The sequence below is a fragment of the Myotis nattereri genome (assembly GCF_964212035.1).
Source record: "Myotis nattereri genome assembly, chromosome: 7".
In the NCBI taxonomy this organism is placed as follows: domain Eukaryota; kingdom Metazoa; phylum Chordata; class Mammalia; order Chiroptera; family Vespertilionidae; genus Myotis; species Myotis nattereri.
The window spans coordinates 17,698,956-17,720,563 of record NC_138082.1 but is presented as its reverse complement, the minus strand read 5'-3'; the positions used below and the strand labels follow the sequence as shown (position 1 = coordinate 17,720,563).

General features: G+C 40.6%; 1 protein-coding gene across 1 annotated transcript in view; it reads left to right on the top strand.

The window, feature by feature from the left end:
• Positions 1 to 12,015: 12,015 nt before the first annotated feature.
• The window catches only part of ERBB4 (erb-b2 receptor tyrosine kinase 4), a 925,368-nt gene continuing 915,775 nt past the window's right edge, over positions 12,016 to 21,608 (top strand). Inside the window, exon 1 of the mRNA XM_081095735.1 lies at positions 12,016 to 12,686. Coding sequence (XP_080951861.1) covers positions 12,605 to 12,686 — 82 coding nt within the window. The 5' untranslated portion in view covers positions 12,016 to 12,604. The remainder of the gene's footprint in view (positions 12,687 to 21,608) is intronic.

The following is a 21,608-nucleotide window of genomic DNA, read 5'->3' as shown; positions in this document are numbered from 1 at the left end:
TGCATTGTCCGTGGAAGGCCCAGAAGCAGCACCCCCATCCTGAATGATTTGTGCAGTGTTTTTAAAATTTCGTGGCCCTGGAGTGGATTTCTACTTTGAGGTTTTTTTTTCGTTTTTAGCCTGTTATAAAATGCCTCAAGCTCATATTACTTCTTGAAACTGAAGTTTAAAAGAAATACAGAGAAGATAGCATATATTTTTGAAAGTTTACTTCCATTTTAGGTGAAAAGTAGTCGCTGTTGGTGGCTATTTTCCCTACAGGTGACATGAAGAAATTAGAGTTCTTCAATTGTAACCAAAGGCCATTTTCTCATTGTATTTCTCACGCTGCTCTTTAATGACGGCATTAGCAATGCAGAGTCAGCACTTAATAAATGTTTGCATATGTCTGTGCTTATAAGAGAGCTTCTATAAATAAAACTGAAAAAAAAATGTTGGCCAGGAGTTTAACTTGTTCTCAGCCAGTGGCCTGGTGACATGCTTGGTTTGATAGCTTTGGAGACTTCTTTTGAATAAGAAAATTGTATTTGCCTGAAGTGGTTAATAATTCCCTTGTTTCCTGTTTTCTTCAACTCCCACCTATTTATTTTATGTCACTAGTTCCTCCTCTTTATTGATATATTGAAAGGCTTGAGATGAATAAAATTTATACTAAAGGATTAGTGACTTAATGTTTTCATTTCTATAGGGTATTTACACTTGAATAGATAAGGAATATAGAAATGAGTAACACAGAGACTGTCTTAATAATAGGGGTATACTTTGAGATTTAAAAATGGGCTTCTTGGTCCTGGTGGCAAGTCCTTTTTTGGTCTAGGTTCTACCAAATCAGAACGTCTGTTTCTATGAAACATGACCAAGGTTGTCCCCTTGCTTGATTTCCGAATGGAATGTCTTAGGCAATTGCTACTCTGCTTTCTGTACTGGGCCCCATGGTTGCAATCATTCTGATCAGAATTGGCTTAGCATTTTGGACCCTGTGCCTTGGTTCACCCAGCTATGGCTAACTGTTCCTGGACCATTCCCTACTTGGTCGTTCTTACACTTTGTTCTAGGAATGAGTGCTCTCCCAGCTTCACTGGTCTCCCCCTTAGCATCTTTTATTATAGCCAAACATGCCTGTTGTTCAAACTGGTTTGGATTTTGATACTCTGTTTTTTTTTAAATCAATTATTTTTATTGAAATATAATTACCCAAGGTAGAATCAAATAATAAGCTTGACTATATGACAACCTGGTATGCTGTGGGAACACATTTCATAATTATTCGAAGTTATTTTTTTCTAATGTTTGTTCCATTTCTAATGTTTGTTTCATTAGTATCCTGGAGGGAAGCAGAGATTAATCTGTCCTGAAGATAGAAGAGGAGTAAGGAGGAGGAAGAGGAGAAGAGTGAAGAAGAGCAGAGGAGACATAAAGGCTCATCCAGGTGGAGAAAGCAGCTAAAGCTCCAAAGACTCTTCGTTAGGTCTTTGGAATCCCTCCCTCCCTCCCTCCCTCCCTCCCTCCCTCCCTCCCTCTAGTGCCTTTTATACATTTCCACCTCTCCTTCCAGGCTATTGCTGTTTCTTTTTAGTGAATGAGAGTCCTCCCCAGTTCTTAAGGTTCTGCTTAGAAGCAATCAATTTGCTTTGATCAAGTTCTATCTCCACACACACTGCACTTCTCATCATGGCTTGCCCACTTGAAAAATGTATGTCATTAATCTTATAGATGATGTAGACAGTGAACAGTTCAGGGATAAGTATAAACAGAACTAGGGGAAAATTACAGAGCATTTCTTACTGTTGCTCTTAATTAACTTGTGTGTGTGTGTGTGTGTGTAAACAATGCAACTTTGAACAGGGAGTATTTATTGAATGTTTTCTATATGCCAGAAACTATTCTAAAAATTTGAATGGAATATTTCATTTAAATACGTTATAATCTTAGGAGGAAGGTACTAGTATTATCCCCTATTTTATATATTGGCAAGGAGTCCAGGTTGTGAAAATAGCTTACCTGGATCACACAGTTTGTAGGTGCAGAGCCAGGATTCGAATGCAGAAAGCCTGGATGCAGAATGTATATTCCTTGCCTCTTCATTAGTGAGTACCTACTCTGGGTCAATGACTGTGCTGGAAGCATTTTATTTATCACATTTAAGCTTCAGAAACCCCTGGAGGTAGATATAATTGAGGTCAGAGGTTTATAGGACTTGCCAGTAGATAAAAGATCTGGGACCAATACCTTCGAGGTCCAGGACTCCTGATTATACCACTGCAATACTCACTTGAACCCAAATCACACCCATGGATTGCATATAAATATTAGGGATCAGATTTAACACATCCGTACACTTTTGTACAAAATGAACACATTGAGGGCATGTTATCAGCTTTTGCAGCCTTTGATTTTGTGGTATGTTTTTTATAGAATTAGTGTCTAGCTGATTGCAGGGAAAGTTTCTAGTACAGCAAGGTTATAGTTAATGGAGTCAACACGAGCATACACAGTAGACAGTAACTAGGTGTCGTAAATTGATGCTATTAAGGGGTGTTGGAGAGAATGTCAGTATAGAGTAGTCACTAGAGCCTAATCTCATGACCTAGACTTGATCCAGGGTTGCTCTGGAAACAGAGGCATTGGATTTGCTTTCCTAGTAAATACCTTTGCTCAGGCTAAATACATCTGAAGCATTGAGTACCGTTCACCTGGACTGTCCCGGAGACTTTAACGGTGGAAACAATTATCTGGCCACTGGATGCCACTGTTGCTCAACCAGAAGTCACAAAATGGGAATTCCTGTGGCAATATAATATTAGCCCGTTAAAGAGCATTATTGCAACTATTGACTAAGGCTTTATGCTTCCCAACTATTTTTCTTGATGAATTCAACCTCCATAGAAGTTGCATTGGCTGAGGGCAGGTGCATTTGAGAAATACATAAATAAATGGTTAGCCATGAACTTTTTGATATTTTTTACTTTTAACCACTTTGCTATAAAATGCTTTTTATATTCTGCTTAGTGTACTGTAGCTGACAGTATCCATTAGTTATCAGCTAATGTTGCAGAGTAAGGCCAAACAAGGTGTCAGGGCCTTAAGCTATTAGAAGGGCCTGTTTGTCCTAACAAAGACCCTGGGTGAAAATATTTTGCATGAACAGTCACTGGAATACTATGCAGACTCACTAAGCACTGAATTGCAGATTGAGGGATTTGCACAGCTTCCCCATTTATATTATGTGCAAATACAGTAAGACAACTCTATTGTGTACCCTTAAGAAGCAGCATTAAAATTTCGTGTGATCAGACAAAGTTTGGGACTAAAAAGCGGAAGTAATAAATATGAGGTCAGTTTAGGAATAACTATAATTGCTTTGCATGACAAGATTTGCATCAGCAAACACTTCTGATTAATGTACACGAAGGCCATGGGAGTGGGAACCAACCTCAGTATATTTTCAGGATCTCTGCCTTCTAATCCTTGAATGTGTAGGTTTATTTTTTATTGATTTTCAGAGGGAGAGAGGGATGGAAGGAGGGAAAGAAAGAGAGAGACAGAGAGAGAGAGAGGTGAGAAAGAGACATCCATTGGTTGCTTCCCATAGGCACCCCTACTGGACCAAACCTGAAACATGGGTACGTGCCCTGATTGGAACTGAACCTGCAACCTTCCGGTGCATGGAAATGGAAATACTCTCCAACCAACTAAGCCACGCCAGCAAGGGATGAAATAATTATTTTTTATCTTGCCAGCTATGTTGATTTTATTTATGTGGTTAAAAAAATAAAAGTGCCAATTTTTCATTATTAGTGAATTTTAACCCTTTTCAAGTAATAAGTTTGAATGTATAATCTCATTGCATGTATGCATAAAATATTCCAACCACCTAAATTATGCACCTTTTCCTTATTATTTTAAACGATGATACCTTATTGTCTGTCTTTTGATTGCCTTTGTAATTAACATTTTGCTGTCATTGATATTTGTTGGCCTCACAAATGGTATTGTATTGCAGTGCTCAATGCATTTTTATTTTTTTCATTCCTCATTTACAAGTAAAAGTAGAATTATTTTCTTTAGAAAACAATTGCTCCATGGGGGAAAATGTGGGGATAGGTAAAGGAAAGAGGTAGACCTCTGGAGATTTTACTTTGAAAAATTTTTTAAAGCTTATGAATTGTTTATTTCAGGTAGTAAAAGATAGTTGAAAGTAATGTTTTTCATTTTACATATAGCAAAAATGTGGGTGGAGTTATCAATATATGCATATATATATACATATGTATATAATTATATGTATTAGTGTTTAACATATATTTATTTCACTTCAAATGCCGGAAAATAATATTATGCTGAAATGTAATCGTGTTAAGACAAAATGATCATTAGTTTTGAATTTAGTATAACTAATATCACTGGTTGATGATCTTTAAGTAATATTTGCTGAGATTTATTATTCAAAGGACACAGTGACAGTATTCAGAATAGTATGTTGAAAAGAAAAAACGGAGAGACAGAAAACATCTACAATGATCATTAGGTTTTCAGTATAATGCATTACATCTTCTCCAGTGTGTTGGGGAGTTCCTAAATGGAGTGATAAGGAGATGCAGTAAGGCAAGTAGTAATTCCATTTGTCTAACAGTATTCATTTAACAAAGTCACATTCAGCTGTATGAAGCAGACGATTCCTATCCTTCACTCTATCTAATAGACAACAATAAATTATCACAATTGTATACTTTCTTTCAGTATTTGATAGATTAGAACATTTTTCTTTGTCTTTCAATGTTTACCTAAAATGTCTACATAGAAAAAATGTGGAGTCAGTGTACATGTATTATTAGCTAAGATAAATATTAATAACTTATATCATAATAACTATTAACATGTTTTCTTGAAAATATACATAAAATACACAAATTTGTCAATAGCAATACTTTATGCAATTTAAGCAAATATTACAAAGGAGAATCTGGTTGGGTGTTTCTTTTTTTCTTTTTTAATGTATATTTTTTTATTTCAGTGAGTAAGGGAGAAGGGGTGAGAGATAGAAACATCAATGATGAGAGATAATCATAATCGGCTGCCTCCTGCACGCCCCCTACTGGGGTGAAGCCCCCAACCAAGGAAGGTTTCCTAAATGGAAACCTTCAGTCTGCAGGCCAACGCTCTACCACTGAGCCAAACCAGCTAGGGCTGGTGCAGTGTTTATTAATTCAATTTATATAGACTATCAATTGCTTATGACTTAGTTTTATTTTAAAAGTAAGTTAGGCTCATGATAAAAAAAATGGAAATGACAGTATACATTATGGCATTACAGATTATTAATACAGTTATTTTCAATAGACTACATATTTGAAAAAAACCTGTGTTGTTTACAAATTTTTAAGAAGATGCTCCTAATTAGAGTTAGGTAAAAGTTTTGTTGAACAAAAAATATTTTTCTAACTTTATATATATATCTTTAGATTTTTTTCCTTACTAAAATTATTTTTGTAAATGTGGATGTTCTAACCTCAAATTCAAAATATTGCCCAGACCAACCTTTTCCTAGCTTAATAAAGTTATATTGGATGCTGTTATATTGGGCTCAATATTATCAGCTCTTGAGATATTTGTATTTTTCTTAAGTCATATTGATTTGATATAATAGTACATTAGTAATATGTTTGTTATATCTGCAGTTTAAACATTCAGATGTGAATAAAAATATATTCATGTTTGGATTTCTTAAGTGGAAAACTAAAACCTCAAAAGCAAAGATATACCAGCTAGTGTTTGTTTGTTTTTTCTTTTGTAGAGTCTTTAGTGACCTTTATGGCACATCAAAAGGGAAAACATTTATAGATCAATATAAATTAATAACCACCCTTCTCTAGAAAAGACATAAATACCACCACAAATTCTTTTATTAGTAATTGATCCCTTGTCATCAAACATGATGAAAAGTTTAACTTTTGCCATTTCTCTATTAAAACATTTTTGCTACTACTTTGTGAGATTAAAAAATTCCAATAGGTTATATGTTGGACCTTCTCTACTGATAAAATATAGTATTAAATATTTTGGAACATGGAATATTCTTTGATATGCGTAACCTGGGAAAGTAGAAAACTGATTCATTTGGGCCCAGGACCAAGAGAACCCACTGGATGGCTTGGGCCTCACTCACAGATTTTTCAGAAGTGAGGAGAGGCTTAGTATGGATGGGCACCAAGAGAATCCAAGAGAATTGGAGGACTGCAATAAAAGAAAAGGAACTAGATTATATTGAGAAGTAACTGATCAGGCAAGGAGGTACCAGGCTATGAAAGTGTTGAGAGAAGAAGACTCAAGAAGTTTAGGACCCATTCTGAACCATTGGAAGATGTTTGCTCAGGTGTGAAGGTTCCTCCATGCCCGTACAACCTAAGAAGAAAAGACATGGTTTCTAAATGATTACTTTAGTTGACTACTTGTCAGGAGTTCAAGAAAAATTCTAAACTCTTTGTGACCTTCGTCAGAATAGCATCCATTTTTTGCGTGCATTGCAAACGTAACTTTGGATTCTATTCTCAAATCTATGTGTTAACCATAACACAGTCAAGCTCTTGGCTAAGGTAAGAAGAAGGGAGGAAGTGAAACATAAGAGGCTACCTGAAAAAGAAACTAACCAACTTTATTGTGGTTCCGATTTCAGGCCAGGCACAATCATAGCCTCAGTAAGTAACCTCATTTGTTAACTTACCCATAAATACATAAACACAAAAAAGTAGAAATATTTCTTTTCTTAGTTTTTAATTGACCACTGATACTGAAGATTTGCTTTGTCTTAAAAATTACAAAGCAGTAGAAAAACTGCTTTGTGGATACAAGAACTTAGGTTAAAAAAATATATGAAGCAGATACACAACAGGAAAAGGTTTTACTAGGAAAATTATTTTTGCATAGCTTTGGAAAAGAGTACTCTGTCCATGGAGCTGAAGTTAGTTTGGAGTTTCAACCACAAACCAAACATGTCTGTAAAAACTTGGACAGACACTGAGGAATGGACATAAAAGTGACACAGATTTGATTTATTTATGTTCAATCACTCCTCCTTAGAACTTTAAAAATTAAAGCTTAATTATGCACATAGAAAGAAAACAACATTTATTAACCAAAATTGAAGTCTACCACTTTGGATATTAAATTAACTAAGATAACAAAACTATCTATTTAATTAATGTGTATTGATGCATTCTTAAAAATGCTTGAACTTTTAATTTTTTTATGTTTGAAACACAGAAGAGTACCAAAATATCAGAGAATGTCAGAACTCTAAGGGTTAAGAGCAAAAATGTTATTTCAAGTACTGGTTAATTAACAAAACCAAACAAAACCACCACATGTCCCTCATTTGAAAGATCATCATATTACTGAACCTGATTTGTATTTACCAAAATTTCTTCTTGGTTGATGGAATAGTGCAGATCCAAAGTCTTGACACCTTCACAGTATTATAGTAGTGAGCTGCTTTTAACATTTCCTTAAGGCATTTTAAGATGTGGCTGTATTGGTGCCCCATAAAAAGAGCTGTATGTGGTCAAATGGGAAAAAAAAGAGGAAAAAATATAAGAAAACAACTGAAGTATGTGAAAATTATGACTTGCACTTGGTAGGTGATCAATAAATCATAGACTCATGAAATCTTAAATTTGGGACATAACAGCCTCTTCCTTTCAAGATGAGGCAATGGACTCATATGTATGAAGTTGCTTGTGAACACAATATAACTTACTAGTGGATGATGCGGAAGATGATGATGGGAGGGGAATTAGAATCCTATATATTTAAATGTTCTGTAGAATATAATTGAATTATCATAGTATCTTGTTTTCTTTCTTAGTGATTTTTTGTCTCAAATTTATATTCAAAGCCAATGCAAATGTCTAAAGCAGCAAGCTCTAATCTTACCTTTAGGGGAGTTTTAGAAACTAGCTGAAGATTGGGGTGAACTATAAGACTGGGACAATATATCTAATGTAACATTGAACTCAGAGATTAATGTATTCTTTTCTTCCACCAGCAGCTTTGTCATTCATGAAGTCAAAACTCTCCTCAAATTCTATTACTAATGGAAGAGATGAAGGTAAGAAGGGAATATTGGGAAGGGGCAAAGGCTAAAGGAATTTCTATGTTGGTGTCATGGCTTCAGCTGTGGGAAATCAAGAAAAACTAAAAAGGAAACAAAAGAATATGGACATAAAAGTGACACAGATTTGATTACCAAGGTATCTTCCACAGGGGGTGTTTAGGCCTTCATGATAGCACTCAAGTTGAAGAAGTTCTTTTATCATTTCATTCTATTTGGGGTTTAGGTAACAAAAACAAAAATTAAACTAGTATAAGGAAAAAGGGGATTTGAACAACTAAGCCAAAAGATGATTTAGAGCATTCTCCAGACCTATCTGGACTTTTGCTCCTTTCAGATGGCAGCTTCATTCTTCATCATTGTAGCCTGATCATCTCTTCATAAAAGACCAGCAGTGGACATTTATAGCTCAAAAGCTACCAGTGAATGACTGAGTATTAATTCTTTTCTTCCCATGCACAAACTTCCCAGAAAAGAGACTCAGGGGGAGTGACCATCTCTCAACCAATCAACAGTGACCAAGAATTTTGATTGGTCCAACTTAGTATTTTGATTGGTTCGACTTAGAAAAGAAAGTGGGGGTTGTTTTACAATGGAGGCAGATCCAAATTAAAAATGTCAAACTGAGGGAAGGGTAGTTCCTAGAAAAGGGGTATTGAACAGATAATTGTTGGTATTCACTTGTGGTTGTTTTTTTCTTTTCAAGGTTATAAATAGCAACATATTTTAGTTAATTTAACTGGTAAAGATGTATTATAAGGATACATGGGAAAGTGAAGAGATTCATCTTAGAAATCCTCTAGCAATCCAGTTAGCGTGTCACTTCCACATCACATGGCCAGTGTCTCCTACTCTGATGTTCCTTCCTTAGGGTGACTCAGCTTATATGGGAAGCCAATGAGAGCAGACACATAAAGAATTAAATTTTGACTCTAGTTCATGGCTTCTGCTTTTCTACTCTTTTGGTTTGGCCACCCAGGGTAGCACCTTCTTATTTGGGCTAGACTCTGATTGGGTAGACCAGTCATCAGACAATGTAGGATATGCTGTTGGGTAGAGCTTCATGCCAATTTACTTTATAGAGCTGCTGATCAGATACCCAATTTTGGCCAGGAATCAATAATTGTTTGAACAGCTAGAACCAGGAAAATTGTGTCAAGACAGAAAAAATTAAGAATTGTGGTTGTGCCAAGTAATTTGATTGGTGGATACCTATATGGGGTATGTAGCATCCCCCAAAAATAGACTATAACTTTTTTTTAACCACTGTATATTGTTAAAATTCCTCTTTTGCCAATAATTATTTCATTTTTTAATCTTTTTTAAAGATATATTTTTATTGATTTCAGAGAGGAAGGGAGAGGGAGATAGAGATAGAAACATCGATGATGAGAGAGAATCATTGATTGGCTGCCTTCTGCTCTCCCCCTACTATGGATCGGACCCACAAACTGAGCATGTGCCCTTAACTGGAATCGAACCTGGGACCCTCTAGTCTTCAGGCCAACAAATAACAGTTTTCCCAAAGCAAGAAGTTTTTGTTTTGTTTCAATCACTGAACCAAACCAGCTAGGGCACCAATAATTATTTTAGATATAAGAGTGAGACCAAGGTATATAGGAGAGTTCCTGCAACAGTAGAACTATAAAATTGATGAGGGAGTAAAAATTATCACAATGGACACAAGTAGAAAAAAGATATTAAGCATTTTTCTTTTTCCCCTCATTGTAAGCTAAAATACACAATCTATTTTTTTTCACTCCTTACAATTATTATGGATAAGACTTAAAAAGACAACAACACACAGATATTTAAAATTTTCCCAAAGCCAGAAGTTTTTGTTTTGTTTTAATCACTTAAATTGTTTTTGTGGGGACAGAATGGAAATTTAAAAATAAACCGTTTTTGCCGAAGCCGGTTTGGCTCGGTGGATGGAGCGTCGGCCTGCGGACTGGGGGGTCCCGGGTTCGGTTCCGGTCAAGGGCATGTGCCTGGGTTGCGGGCACATCCCCAGTGGGAGATGTGCGGGAGGCGGCTGATCGATGTTTCTCTCCCATCGATGTTTCTGACTCTCTGTCTCTCTCCCTTCCTCTCTGTAGAAAATCAATAAAATATATTTAAAAAAAAATAAAATAAACCGTTTTCATGGAAAAGAGGTATCTGAGAGTCATCATAGGAAGCCCAAAGGGACTTGAGGAAAGGGGACTGAGGAGAGATTGAATGAAAGAAAACAAAGGGGGACGAGTGAATGGTGATAAAAATAGAAAACGAAGATAATCCCGAGGAGCAGTGTGCATAGTTCTGGAATCAGTACCACCATCACATCACCACTGTGGGCTCTCCGCTTAGTTTCTCCAGGCCCGCGGCTGCTTCTATGTAAAAACAGTATGCTCAGCTTGTTTGGCCTCTCTGTGCCTGTTACTTGATGTGGGCCTAAGAAAGGGAAGACTTCAGGCTTCTGGGTTGAAACTGCAGCTTCCCTCTGTTCTCAGCTCCATGGGCATTCTTTGGGGACAAGGCTGTAGATAAAAGATGTGGGGGAGGAGTGGGAAGGTCTCAAATGCTGAGTGAGGAGGCCGGGTGGCTTGATTTTTAAGTTCTCCTGGTACTTTTAATTTATGCATTTGCTGCTCCTGAAGAAACTGAGAAAAGAAAACAATTCACAGTATGCCTGTGCAAATAGCAAACCAATAAAACTACTACCCGCATGAGATTCTGGCCCCTGCTCAGGGTACAATTTCTGAGCTGCAGTAGGCAAGTGATATGTACCATGATATGGCCCAATGCCAGGATATTTAGATTAAGAAAAGCCCAGACACTCCCATAGCTAGCAATAACCCGAGGATTGGGGTGGGTGAACCTGCAGAGAGAGAACATAGAGGAGTCTAAAGCTGGGTCCATTGTAGAATACAGGTAATCACTTGAGGTTGGTTCTATCCTGAGATGGTCATTTCAGTTTCTTGCAGACTGAACAACTCAGACCTGGATCAATTTTTGGCCCTTTATAACCAAATTGGTAACTTTGGATTAGAATGAACCCCAAACCAAGTGGTCTAGGAGTCCAAGGGAAAAGTGAACAGACACGGAGACTTAAAAAGCCAAGGATGTATGTCATTCGGTGGACTTGTCCTTTGACTCAGTGTCGGTCAGTTTGGGAGGGTGGGAACGGGAGTAGAGAGAAAAGGCAGGTGATCATATCCTCTGGACTACCTCCACTGCAGAGGCTATCGGATGCACAGAACCAGTTTTTAAACTGATTTCTGAGTGTGGAGCATGATGGGGGATCAAAGTGTGGAGGCTTTATGCCTGAAGCAACGTTTTATTTTCTCCTATTTCTAGATATGGTCTTATTTCTAAGTATGGTCTTTAGATGAGCACCGTGGGGCAATGTGGGAAAAAAGGTGAAAATCTATAATAATAAAAGCATAATATACTAATTAGACCAGAAGTCCACCCTTGCACGAATTTCATGAATCGGGATATATATATATATATATATATATATATATATATATATATATATATATATATATATAGTGCACATCCCTCCAGTGTCCTGGCACTCCGTGCCCCAGCTGTCCTGGGGCCTCTCTTGCATTCAGTCCCTGGCCTCTGGTGAGCCCTTTAAATCCAGGTTCCTCTACCCACCAGACCAAGCTCCTCCACCCTGACAGGTGTTTTCCCAACTCCTAAGGCCCAGGATTTTTGGGGAGCGGCTGAGCCAATGAGATTTCGCTTTGGGGGAGAGGGCGGGAGAAAAGGCGTGGCTGCGGGCAGAGGGGGCGGGGCTAGCGCGGCTCGGCCAGCCGGCTCCTGTGTGGAGGGTTGTTTTATCCGCCGCCCCCTCCACCTTTCCCCCCGCCCCCCCTCTCCGGGAGTCTTATTAATTTCTCCGCGGGGCTGCAGCTGGAGACGGCGAAGCATTGGAAATTATGCTTGGAGCTTTCATTACCGCAGCCGCCGGACAAGAGTGAGGAACGCTGACGGGGAAAAGGACTGGATACGGGGAGAAGGAGCCAGAAGCTTCCCCCTCCCCACTTTCTTCCCAATTTGGACTGGAGGCGCTGGGAAACTAAAAGAAGAGCCGATCAGAGCCGGGCTGGGGCGAGAGGCCGGAAACCTACCGCCTCTTTGCAAGCAACTTTTTTGGGGGGAGACCTTCCCCCCCTCCACCACCACCCCCCTTCCTTTTTATTGTCGCCCGACCAGAGAGAGAGTGAGGCGGGGAGGGCGATCGCGCGGGGACATCGCTGCAGTCCGGCCAGGAGCTCCACGCTCAAACGCGAGCGCCTCTCCCCCGCGCGCACTCCCGCGCACACTCGCCCCCTCCGGCCCGGCCGGGCCCCACGGCCGCGGACTCCCTCGCCCGCCGCGCTCGGAGCCGGTGCACCGCGCGCCCCCACGCGCGCCTGGCTGACGGGTCTCCTCCGTGTGCCCGAAAGGGGCGATGCCATTTGGACATGTAACTGTCAGCGCGGGATCTGAGACTTGCACACAATGAAGCTGGCGGCGGGACTGTGCGTCTGGGTGAGCCTTCTGGTGGCGGCGGGGACCGTCCGGCGCAGCGCTTCGCAGTCAGGTGGGTGGTGACTCCGGCTCGCGCTCCCGGGGTTGAACCTGCCGCGGCCGGAGCGGCGGCTGGGGTGGCCCTCTCTCCCCCCCTTCGCTCAGCCTGCCGCCCTCTGGCTCTCCGGAGAGGAGGGACCACTCCACCGGGTCCTCTTCCTCGCCTCTCATTCCGTCCCCAAACTTACCGTCTGTGTGTGCGTGCATTTTATTTCTCGTGGAGAAAAGAAAAACACAGAAACACTGTGCACCCCTATCTCCTCTTCCGCTCTCCTTAACCCCCTGGTCTTTCTCGCACGTTTTCTGGGAGCCTGAGAGGGATCCCTTCGGGTCGCGCCTGGTGTGCGGGACATGGGCGCCCCGAACCCCGAGTGAGAGGGGACCCTGAGGGCAGCAGCGTGGGAGAAGCGCGCACCGCCCGGGCCGCGGGAGGGTGCGGGTCCCGAGCGGTGCCGCCGGCCCCCTCTGTGCGGGAGGGCGGCGGGGAGGGCAGCTTGGAGGACGGGCTCTGCACCTGTGCGTGCTGCCCGCGGCCACTGCGCCTCCGGCCGCCGGAGCCTGGCGGGGTCCGACCCCACCTGAGCCCAAGGCTGGGCAGCGGCAGGCGGGCGGGCGGGCGCGCCCTGGCCCGGGGGCCCGGAACTCCCAGCTTCCTGGCCCGGCATCCTGGAGCTCTCTCCCGACTGACCTGAAGGGAGCTTGCCTGGCTGCCTGTCATCTTAAAAAAATAGAAGGAAAAAAAAAAAAAGGTTGACATACTGGAGCCCGGACAGCCCGGCCTTCCCGCTGGGTTTGGCTCCAGGAAGAGTTCTTCCTGAAGTTAAACTTGCTGTTGGCCGGAGTCCCTCCAACTTCTCTGTTTACAGCCCAGCGCGGCTACCGATCCCACTCCCGGTGCGGACTGATTGAAGCCGAGGCTGGCGCGTCCGTGCGGGGTGCGCGGCCACCGTGGGCCGGACAGCCCGAGCCCCCGCTCCCTGCACGGGCGGAGGCTACGTGACCTCGAGAGGCAGCGCCGTGGGGCTGGCGCGCCGCGGCCCGCGGGGCTCCTGGCAGCACCTGCAGCGCCGGGGACTCAAAGTTTCTGACCCTGGAGTTCCTGGGGCTGAAAGTGGGACAGAAAAGGACTGAACAGAGTCCGGTGTCCGACGCGGCCAAGGGGGCGCCCTTTAGGAGAGCCGGAGAGATTTCCGGAACCGTCCGGGCTGCTCCACCGAGCGTGGGAGGCAGCCACGGGAGATAAAGCCCCCGGGAGTGGCGAGGGGGAGAGCCTTAGGCCGGGGGAGGGTGTCCTTTGACCTCACCGAGAAATCAGCGCGCCGCCGTGTTCCCGCTCCGCCCCCGCCGCTGCCTCCCCCTCCTTGCTCTCCCCAGTAAGTAACAAGTGACAGTCCCCGAGCCTTTCAGAGTGACCTTCGAATGGCACACTGCGCGCCGTTTGCACCGTCCCGGTGCTCTGACATTCTTCATGCATACCAGGTCCGCGCTCCAGCCACCTCCGGAATCGCACCAGCACGGGCTCGAGATTCCAAGCGGCCTCTTAGCTACATCCCTTTTTATCTCCCTCTCCCTCCGAGCCCCTCCATATCTCCCCTCAATGGGTTGATTATGCACATTGACCCATTCAATAGCAGTGGCGACCGACGTGCAGACGTAGCCGAGAGGAATTTGCGGGAGGCGACCTACTGGGGGCTCTGTCTGGTTCAGCTTCAGCCGCTGGGGGACCGGGCTCCGAGTCCGCAGCAATTCGGTCTTAACTGTGTGGCTTGGGGTTGAGCTATGCCGAAGAGCCCTTTTCAGAATTTCTGCAAGGAATGTAATCCAAATTAGTTCTGCAGCTGGTCTCCCCTCGCTCCCCCCCTCCCGCCCCCCGCGAATTGTCAGACCCACAAGTGAGCCCATTTAGAGCGCGAGGATTAGCGTGCCATTGTTGTTCCGTGTGTGACTCTGTACTTGAAATTCTGGGGACACAAAGGCGAGCCTCACTTGTTCCAAACACAAAGTGATCCAGATGAAAGAGCCGCACAAAGAAAAGCTGTCGGGTGCACCCCCTGGTATAATTGCAGCACGCAGGCTCAGGTGATCCACTGGAAACTGTAAATGCCCCTGGGGACTTGGGTTTCTCAGCCGACCCCACCCTCACCCCGCCGCACCTGGCAGGGAGAGTTCAGCTGGTTTCAATGTGGTGCTTGTAGAGAAGAACCAAGTTACTGTCTGGGGTGTGAGTGAAGGTCGGTGTGCTTGTGGCTGTCACTGTGCGGCGGCTGCCTGGCCCCCAGTAAATCCATATTGCATCTCCCCTCTCGTGGTTAGCAGTCACTCGCAGTTTGGAGGAGTTTGTTTTGGTCCAAATGAGAAATTAAGTGCGGATAAGTAAACTAAGCTGCCAGAGGGCGACAAGATGTTGAGTGAATTGCTTTTAGATGAAACAAATTAAGGGAACGAGGAAGACAATCTGCTTCTCGCATTATTAGACACACTTGGAGTTCAGGGGAAAGCGGCATATTTTTGAAATGCTAATTTCTTAAGGAGCAGAAGGAATGCACCTTATTTACTGCTCTATGTGGATAGAATAAAAATATGGGGGCTGGAGACAATTCTCCTGTATGGATTTAAGATATTTCTTCAAATAATTGTAACTGCTGAGGACCTTTGCTTCTTTGCTTGGAAAAAATATCAGCTTTAGAGAAGGCGATTGTTTTTTTCCAGTGACTTATTTTATCTAGAAATATTATAGTCAAGGGCCCTTTCTGCAGATACTATAAAGCCTTTATCACTAAAAGGAATAATTCCCAAATTTCTGTCTTCCTGAAAGATAATCAATATTACCTTTGTATTGAAATGAACTATGTGGTAGCATTGAAGTGATAGCCTTACATACCTTAACAGATAAGTGACTAACCAGTCCAGTTCCTATTTCTTATTTGCAAGTATCTTAGTCCTGCTTTTCATTCTACAAAAGAACATACATTTTCCTACATATTTAAGATATGCCTCCAATATTAGGGGCTGTTTTTACAGTTAGAAGAAAAATGGTTACTAAAACAGTTAAAAGATAAAAATGATATTTTAAAAAAACACACATCAATACTTTCTCCTACATGTGTTTGCTGTGAGCACACCCATGGGTACACTATTCCTTTTTTTTCTTTTAATTTTGAACCTACATATGTAAAGGGGGTCTTTTAGAAGGTATTATTTATTTCTTCAGAAAGCTTAATAAATTTATGCTTATTAATATAGCTGCACATCACTTGAAAACACTCTAATATGGGCTGTTGTGATAAAACTTGAAAGATTTTTGGTTGTGTCATGATTCCTGTTTTCTGACTTTCTTCTCAAATGAAACTGCCTTTATTTATTTTAATCATGCATGCATCAAAAGTCAGTTTTTCTGAAAATCAAGCCACTTACTGCTGTATATATATTTTTCATTTAGTCACTGGAAATGTGTCTTAATTAAGAAATTACATTAGAATATTTCCCAGGGCATGGGTTTCATGGAAGAGTTGCATTTTTTTTTTTTATTCTAATGTGAACACAGTAAGTTTGCACTGGCAGAATTTTAGAGTTTGCATTCATTTGAGGGAAAATCATATTTCCTCCTTAAAGTGGATTCAAATATTTAATATTCATGAGCTTTCATCCCTTTGGTTCTTAAATAGAAGTACTATTTATCATCTGTCTTATGCATTCATCTTTTCCATAACTATGGATTCTTTTTTATATCTTATTGTTTATTGAGTTTACACATATGAATGTATATTTTCCCTCCACCACTAAGCATATTCTTTGTGTGTGTGTGTGTATGTGTGTGTGTGGGTGTGTTTACCAGCCACCTGCCACTCAGCCTCTGCAGGAGTCCTCTGAGCCAGTTTTCATTCTTTCTTTCTGATAAATCTGATATGGCTGGTTGGCTGGACGATCGCAAGCCATTCCATTGCTCAGATTTATTCCTGAAAGAAAATAAAAAGGCATCGATCCAAGATCACTAGCACATCTTAAAAGTCCTGACTCCAAGGCCAAATATTTCTACAGAGAAGTCCCTTTTTCTCTCCCTGACCAAGGAAGGAAGGAAGGAAGGAAGAAAGGAAGGAAGGAAGGTAGACCACTGCCATTGAACAAAAAAGCTAGGGATGCAAGCGTTTGGGGATGTTTTTGAATATTCTCTGTAACTTGGTGATTAGAGTCCTCTTAAGATGAATGACTATGTAAGGTGTACTTTTAGAAAATAAATTGAATTAGGGTGCCTTATACTTTGCGATGCTTTAAAGCTGTGTCACTTTTACATTATTTCAAACAAATTATTAAGAAAATTTAACATATTACAAATAGCAGCAAGTTTTTGCTTTATTTTACAGTGTTCTGCTGCTGTTGGATATTCATGTGTAAGTGCCTAAAACATCATATGACAAATTTCATCCTTTTTGAGGAATACTGTTTTGTAGAAATGTTAATGCCTACATTGAAATTAGCTTATGCATGTTTAAGCCTACAGCTATTCTATAGAAATTAAATTATCAATTATATTCTGTTGGTATCTTTTAAAATGATCTGTTGAATGTGTTGTGCAGGCTAGAAATTAATCAAATTATAAACTTTTCTCCAGGTTACATCATTTTGGAAATTACCTACTATGTTACATTTGAGCATTTGGAAACAAATTGCATCTTTTCTCTAATACTCATTTTCTAAATTACTATGATTATTGGGCAGTTGGAATAAGCCCTTACATTTCCTGCTTTCCAATACAGTTATTGATTGGGGATTACAGTTTATAATGACAAATGATTTCTTAATTTGTCTTTTTTTTTTCCAATGAAAAGATCCTAAATCAATGTTTCCTGAAGCTGTCACTCTTCTGCATAATTTGAAAATTTTAAGTAATTTTGTGGGTGTGACACAGGGCATAAGCAGGTGGTTTAGATAAAGATTTCTACACTGGGGACAGTTCCTCTATTTCTTCTTAATACCTTGAGCAACTCCATGTCTTTGTCACTTGGCCTGTGTGCTGGGGGGTGGGGGGATGTGTAGGGGAACATGTACTCTATTTCTCCACTGAATAGCAGTTTTTTTGAAAAATGTGACACTGAGGTACATTCCAGTAACAAGTTAATTGACATATTTAAAACATGTACACATATGCTAATAAACATAATGTAAAGTTTCTAGCAGACCATCTTTGTTACAAGTGCACCTGTCTTAGACAAACAAAGAGGTTATTAAAATATTTGTCTTTGAGGCCATTTCCCCAAAATACTACTTATTAGAATTGCTCTATGGTCTCATCAGATTTCATTGTATATGGCTTTTGTTTTCTCTCCCTGAGTTGTTGATCATTCGGACGTGGTTATTAAAGAAATTGACCTATTTTCCAATGCTTTGATCAGAGCTTTAAAGCTACTTCCTTGTTTTTATATTTGACACCTAGATTAGTGCTTTCTACTTGTACGAAATTTTCAGGAGGGAAGAGAACTGCCTCACATTCATGACACAGAGGTGAAATATATGAATATTTTGAAGCCTAATTCTAAACTGCCTTTCTGAACATGTAGTAATTGTTTTATGATTGTTTTCATGTTGAATGTGATTATTCTGCAAGCATGTTGCTTTGCACAACTCCAGAGGGCAGCAGCCACATAGGGTTTAATGGATACATACATGCCTGAGCTGTGGGCAGGGCAGTAGCAGCCCTGCTGTTGTGTGAAGCTACAGAATAAAGCACCAGGATAAAAGTTAGGAGAACTGAATTATGGTCATACAGCCATTTTCTATGTGATCTTGGGGTTAGACTCCTTACTCTGTGCCTCAATTTCTTCATCTCCATTAGTGCAACTAAAAGTGATACCTACACAATTAACATGATTTAAAAAAATGAGTTCATTAGAAAAACGATGTTTAGACTTTTATGAAAAAAGAAATCCATTGCATTTCAGTTATTGTTACAAGCGGGTCTCTCTTTTTTTAAGTGAATTCACGTGTAGCCCTGGCATCTAAAACAGGTAAAGGGGGAAAAGAGCTGAGTTTGTTACAGCTGCAGCAAGAAGCCAGCTCTCTGGCCCTGGCTATAGCGCTCCCCCAATGTTCATCCACTCTTTTCTCTAGTCTCCTGTGCTGGCTTCATAGAAATCTACCTCTATTTAGGAATCACATATCTAGTCCTCTCATTTTTTGTAAAAAATCTTTATTGTTGATAAGTATTATATATGTCTCCTCCTCCCTCCATTGTCCCCTTCTAGCCCATCTCCACCCCTGCCTCAGGCCTTCACAACCCTATTGTCTGTGTGCATGGTTTATGCATAAATGCATACAAGTTTTTTGGTTGAGCCTTCCCACCCACCCACCTTCCCCTGCCTGCCTTCTGTCCTCGCATTTTTAACTGAGGAAACTGAGAGCACAGGGAAGTTAGGTGACATAACGTAGTTGGCATATCCTGATACCAATAACATTTTCTTGAACATATATAGAAGCACTCGAGAAGTTGCAGACACTTAAAAAATAAATACAAGGCTGTATTGCTTTAAAAGAGAATTGTAAAATTGAAATGAAAACACATGGATTGGAACCATGGGCCTAACAATACAAAGTTCCTTTGAAGTGGAAGACTGTGGGATCATCAACATCTGTAATTTATATTGAGGAGATAATCATTGATTGTATTGATAATGTACAGCACATGGAGGTTAAAAAAAAAATAAAGCACATTTGTTAAGACGGTTTGTAAGAGGATCAGTTTACTTGGCAGGGTTTTTTCTGAACATAGCATTTGGATCCTAAAAGTCAGATAAGAGTTGCCTATGCTAGTTAGTGTGTCTAACAGCACCTTCAAGAGTTTGTTTTATGTGAAACTTATAAATGATGACCAGTAAGTACAAAATGGTTATTTCTTCCTTCTTTATTAAGTGGTATGGATGCATAAACAAAATGGATTATGAAGGATGAACAGTGGGCTTCTCAGCACCAACTAGTTGATGGGACCCTTAATCAGCAAACCCATGGGAATACTTCAGATTTGTCCACATCCATCCTCAGATCCCAGCTCAGATCCATCCTCAGATTCTTTTACACTGTCTTTGTTGGGTCTTCTTTTCTTCTTCTTCAAGCACCTGCCAGTATCACAGTTGTGTTCTTTGCAGAAGGGCATAAGCTAAGTTTTAACTACTAAGACTTTATACATTTATTTCAATTACACATTTGCCTCTCTCTAGTTGGCTTCTGCAAATGCTGCCTCCAAGCTTAGCAAGTCTGCAGTGTTGTTGACTTATAACTCTCTCTGGTTGTCGCTGACTTTCTTCAAGCACCAGACCTTTTTCAGTGATGGTCAGCATTCACATGGGCCATAGTGACAGAAAGGAGGGTTGGTACTTGTTTTGGCAGGGATGATCACTTCCTGTTAGGAATTTGAGATGAGAATGGGGCCCTGTAAAACATTAACATAGATACTATGTGACTTACTGTGCAACATCATTCAACCTCTTCTTTGAGAGATAGAGGTAGGTCAGTATCATTGTTCATCACGTCATTTCTAATATTGTAGGTATTAGTGAAGCATACTAAATATCAATAAGAATATGTAAGATTCAGTGTCTGAATCTAGAGAGTTAAAGTAATAGAAATCAAGGCTGTATGAATGTATATATTTCCTTTGTAACATAGTCTAAAGGAATCTAAAGAGAAGAAAATGAATGGTGTGATAAACATTAGCTTGTTTTCCAAAAAGATCAGACTTGTAAATACTCACTTTCACTTACCACATCTTTACTAATCTTCTGACTTTTACTTAAGTCTGGTGCCACATGCATCTGGCATAGGTGGACATCCAGGTTTTAAGCCTTAAGAATACAAGTGGGGATTCTAAACCTGCCTTCAAAAGAGGCATATGCTGGTCTTCTGAGGATACCTCATGTCTGGTTAAGACTGAAAAGAAAATGGCCCTGATTTCTCTGGTTTCTTGGACTGTATCTAGCATGGCTGTGGCTTTAGTAATAAGTTGTGCAAAGCTGTATTTCAGGATGGCTCCCTCCACTAGCAGGGCGCTGTGCAATTGAGGTCATGGATGGCTGTGAATACTTTGCTTTACATGATCTCTCCTTTTACTGAAATTATTTTTGTCATCATTTTCTATTCTTCCCTGTATGTTTAGGCAATATGAATTTGTTTCTATAGGGACATATGAAAACCAAACAGAAAAAAAAACCCCACAAACAAACAGAATAGTATTTATTTTAGACATGTATTTTCATTTTTAGAGTTTCCTTTGTCTCATAATTTTGTCTAGAATTAGAGCAGTTAAACAAATATTTGTTTTATTAAAGGACATTTGATTGCATGGCTTATTAAAATCCATCCCTAACATTTTTATTGACCTCCTCCAGCCCTCAAAAACCTCAGAGCAGTTTTATGGCAAGATCCTTTTTCCTGGTTCCCTTGCTCAATGACCTCTTGCCTCTAAGTCTTCCCTCTTGTCAATGCCAAGATGACCATTTTGAATTTAATACTTTTATCATCCCAGTTTCTACTTAGAAGCCTTCAAATGGATTCCCCTTGTAAAATTCAAAGCCTCTTAAAATTGTCTTTAGTTTCCCTTTTAATCTAGTCTTAGGAGTTCCTTACCAGGTATTCCAAGAACTGAGCTTATGTAGTCAGTATTCCATGATGGTACCTTGCTTGTGTTTTTGTTTTGTTTTGTTTTGTTTTGTTTTGTTTTTGCCTTGGCTGACACCTTTCCCTGGAATTTATGGGTCGCCTGGTGCCTCTTCCTGTCCCAATTGTTCAGTCTTTTCAGCTAGACATCAAGTCACACCTCATCCTTACATCTTCATTCACTGATGACCCTAGACTACGAATAATCCTTGTCTATACCACTTGCCTGGAATTTAATCCCAAACTACATTATTCTTTTGACTTTTTAAAAGCAAGAGTTTTTATTCCCTGC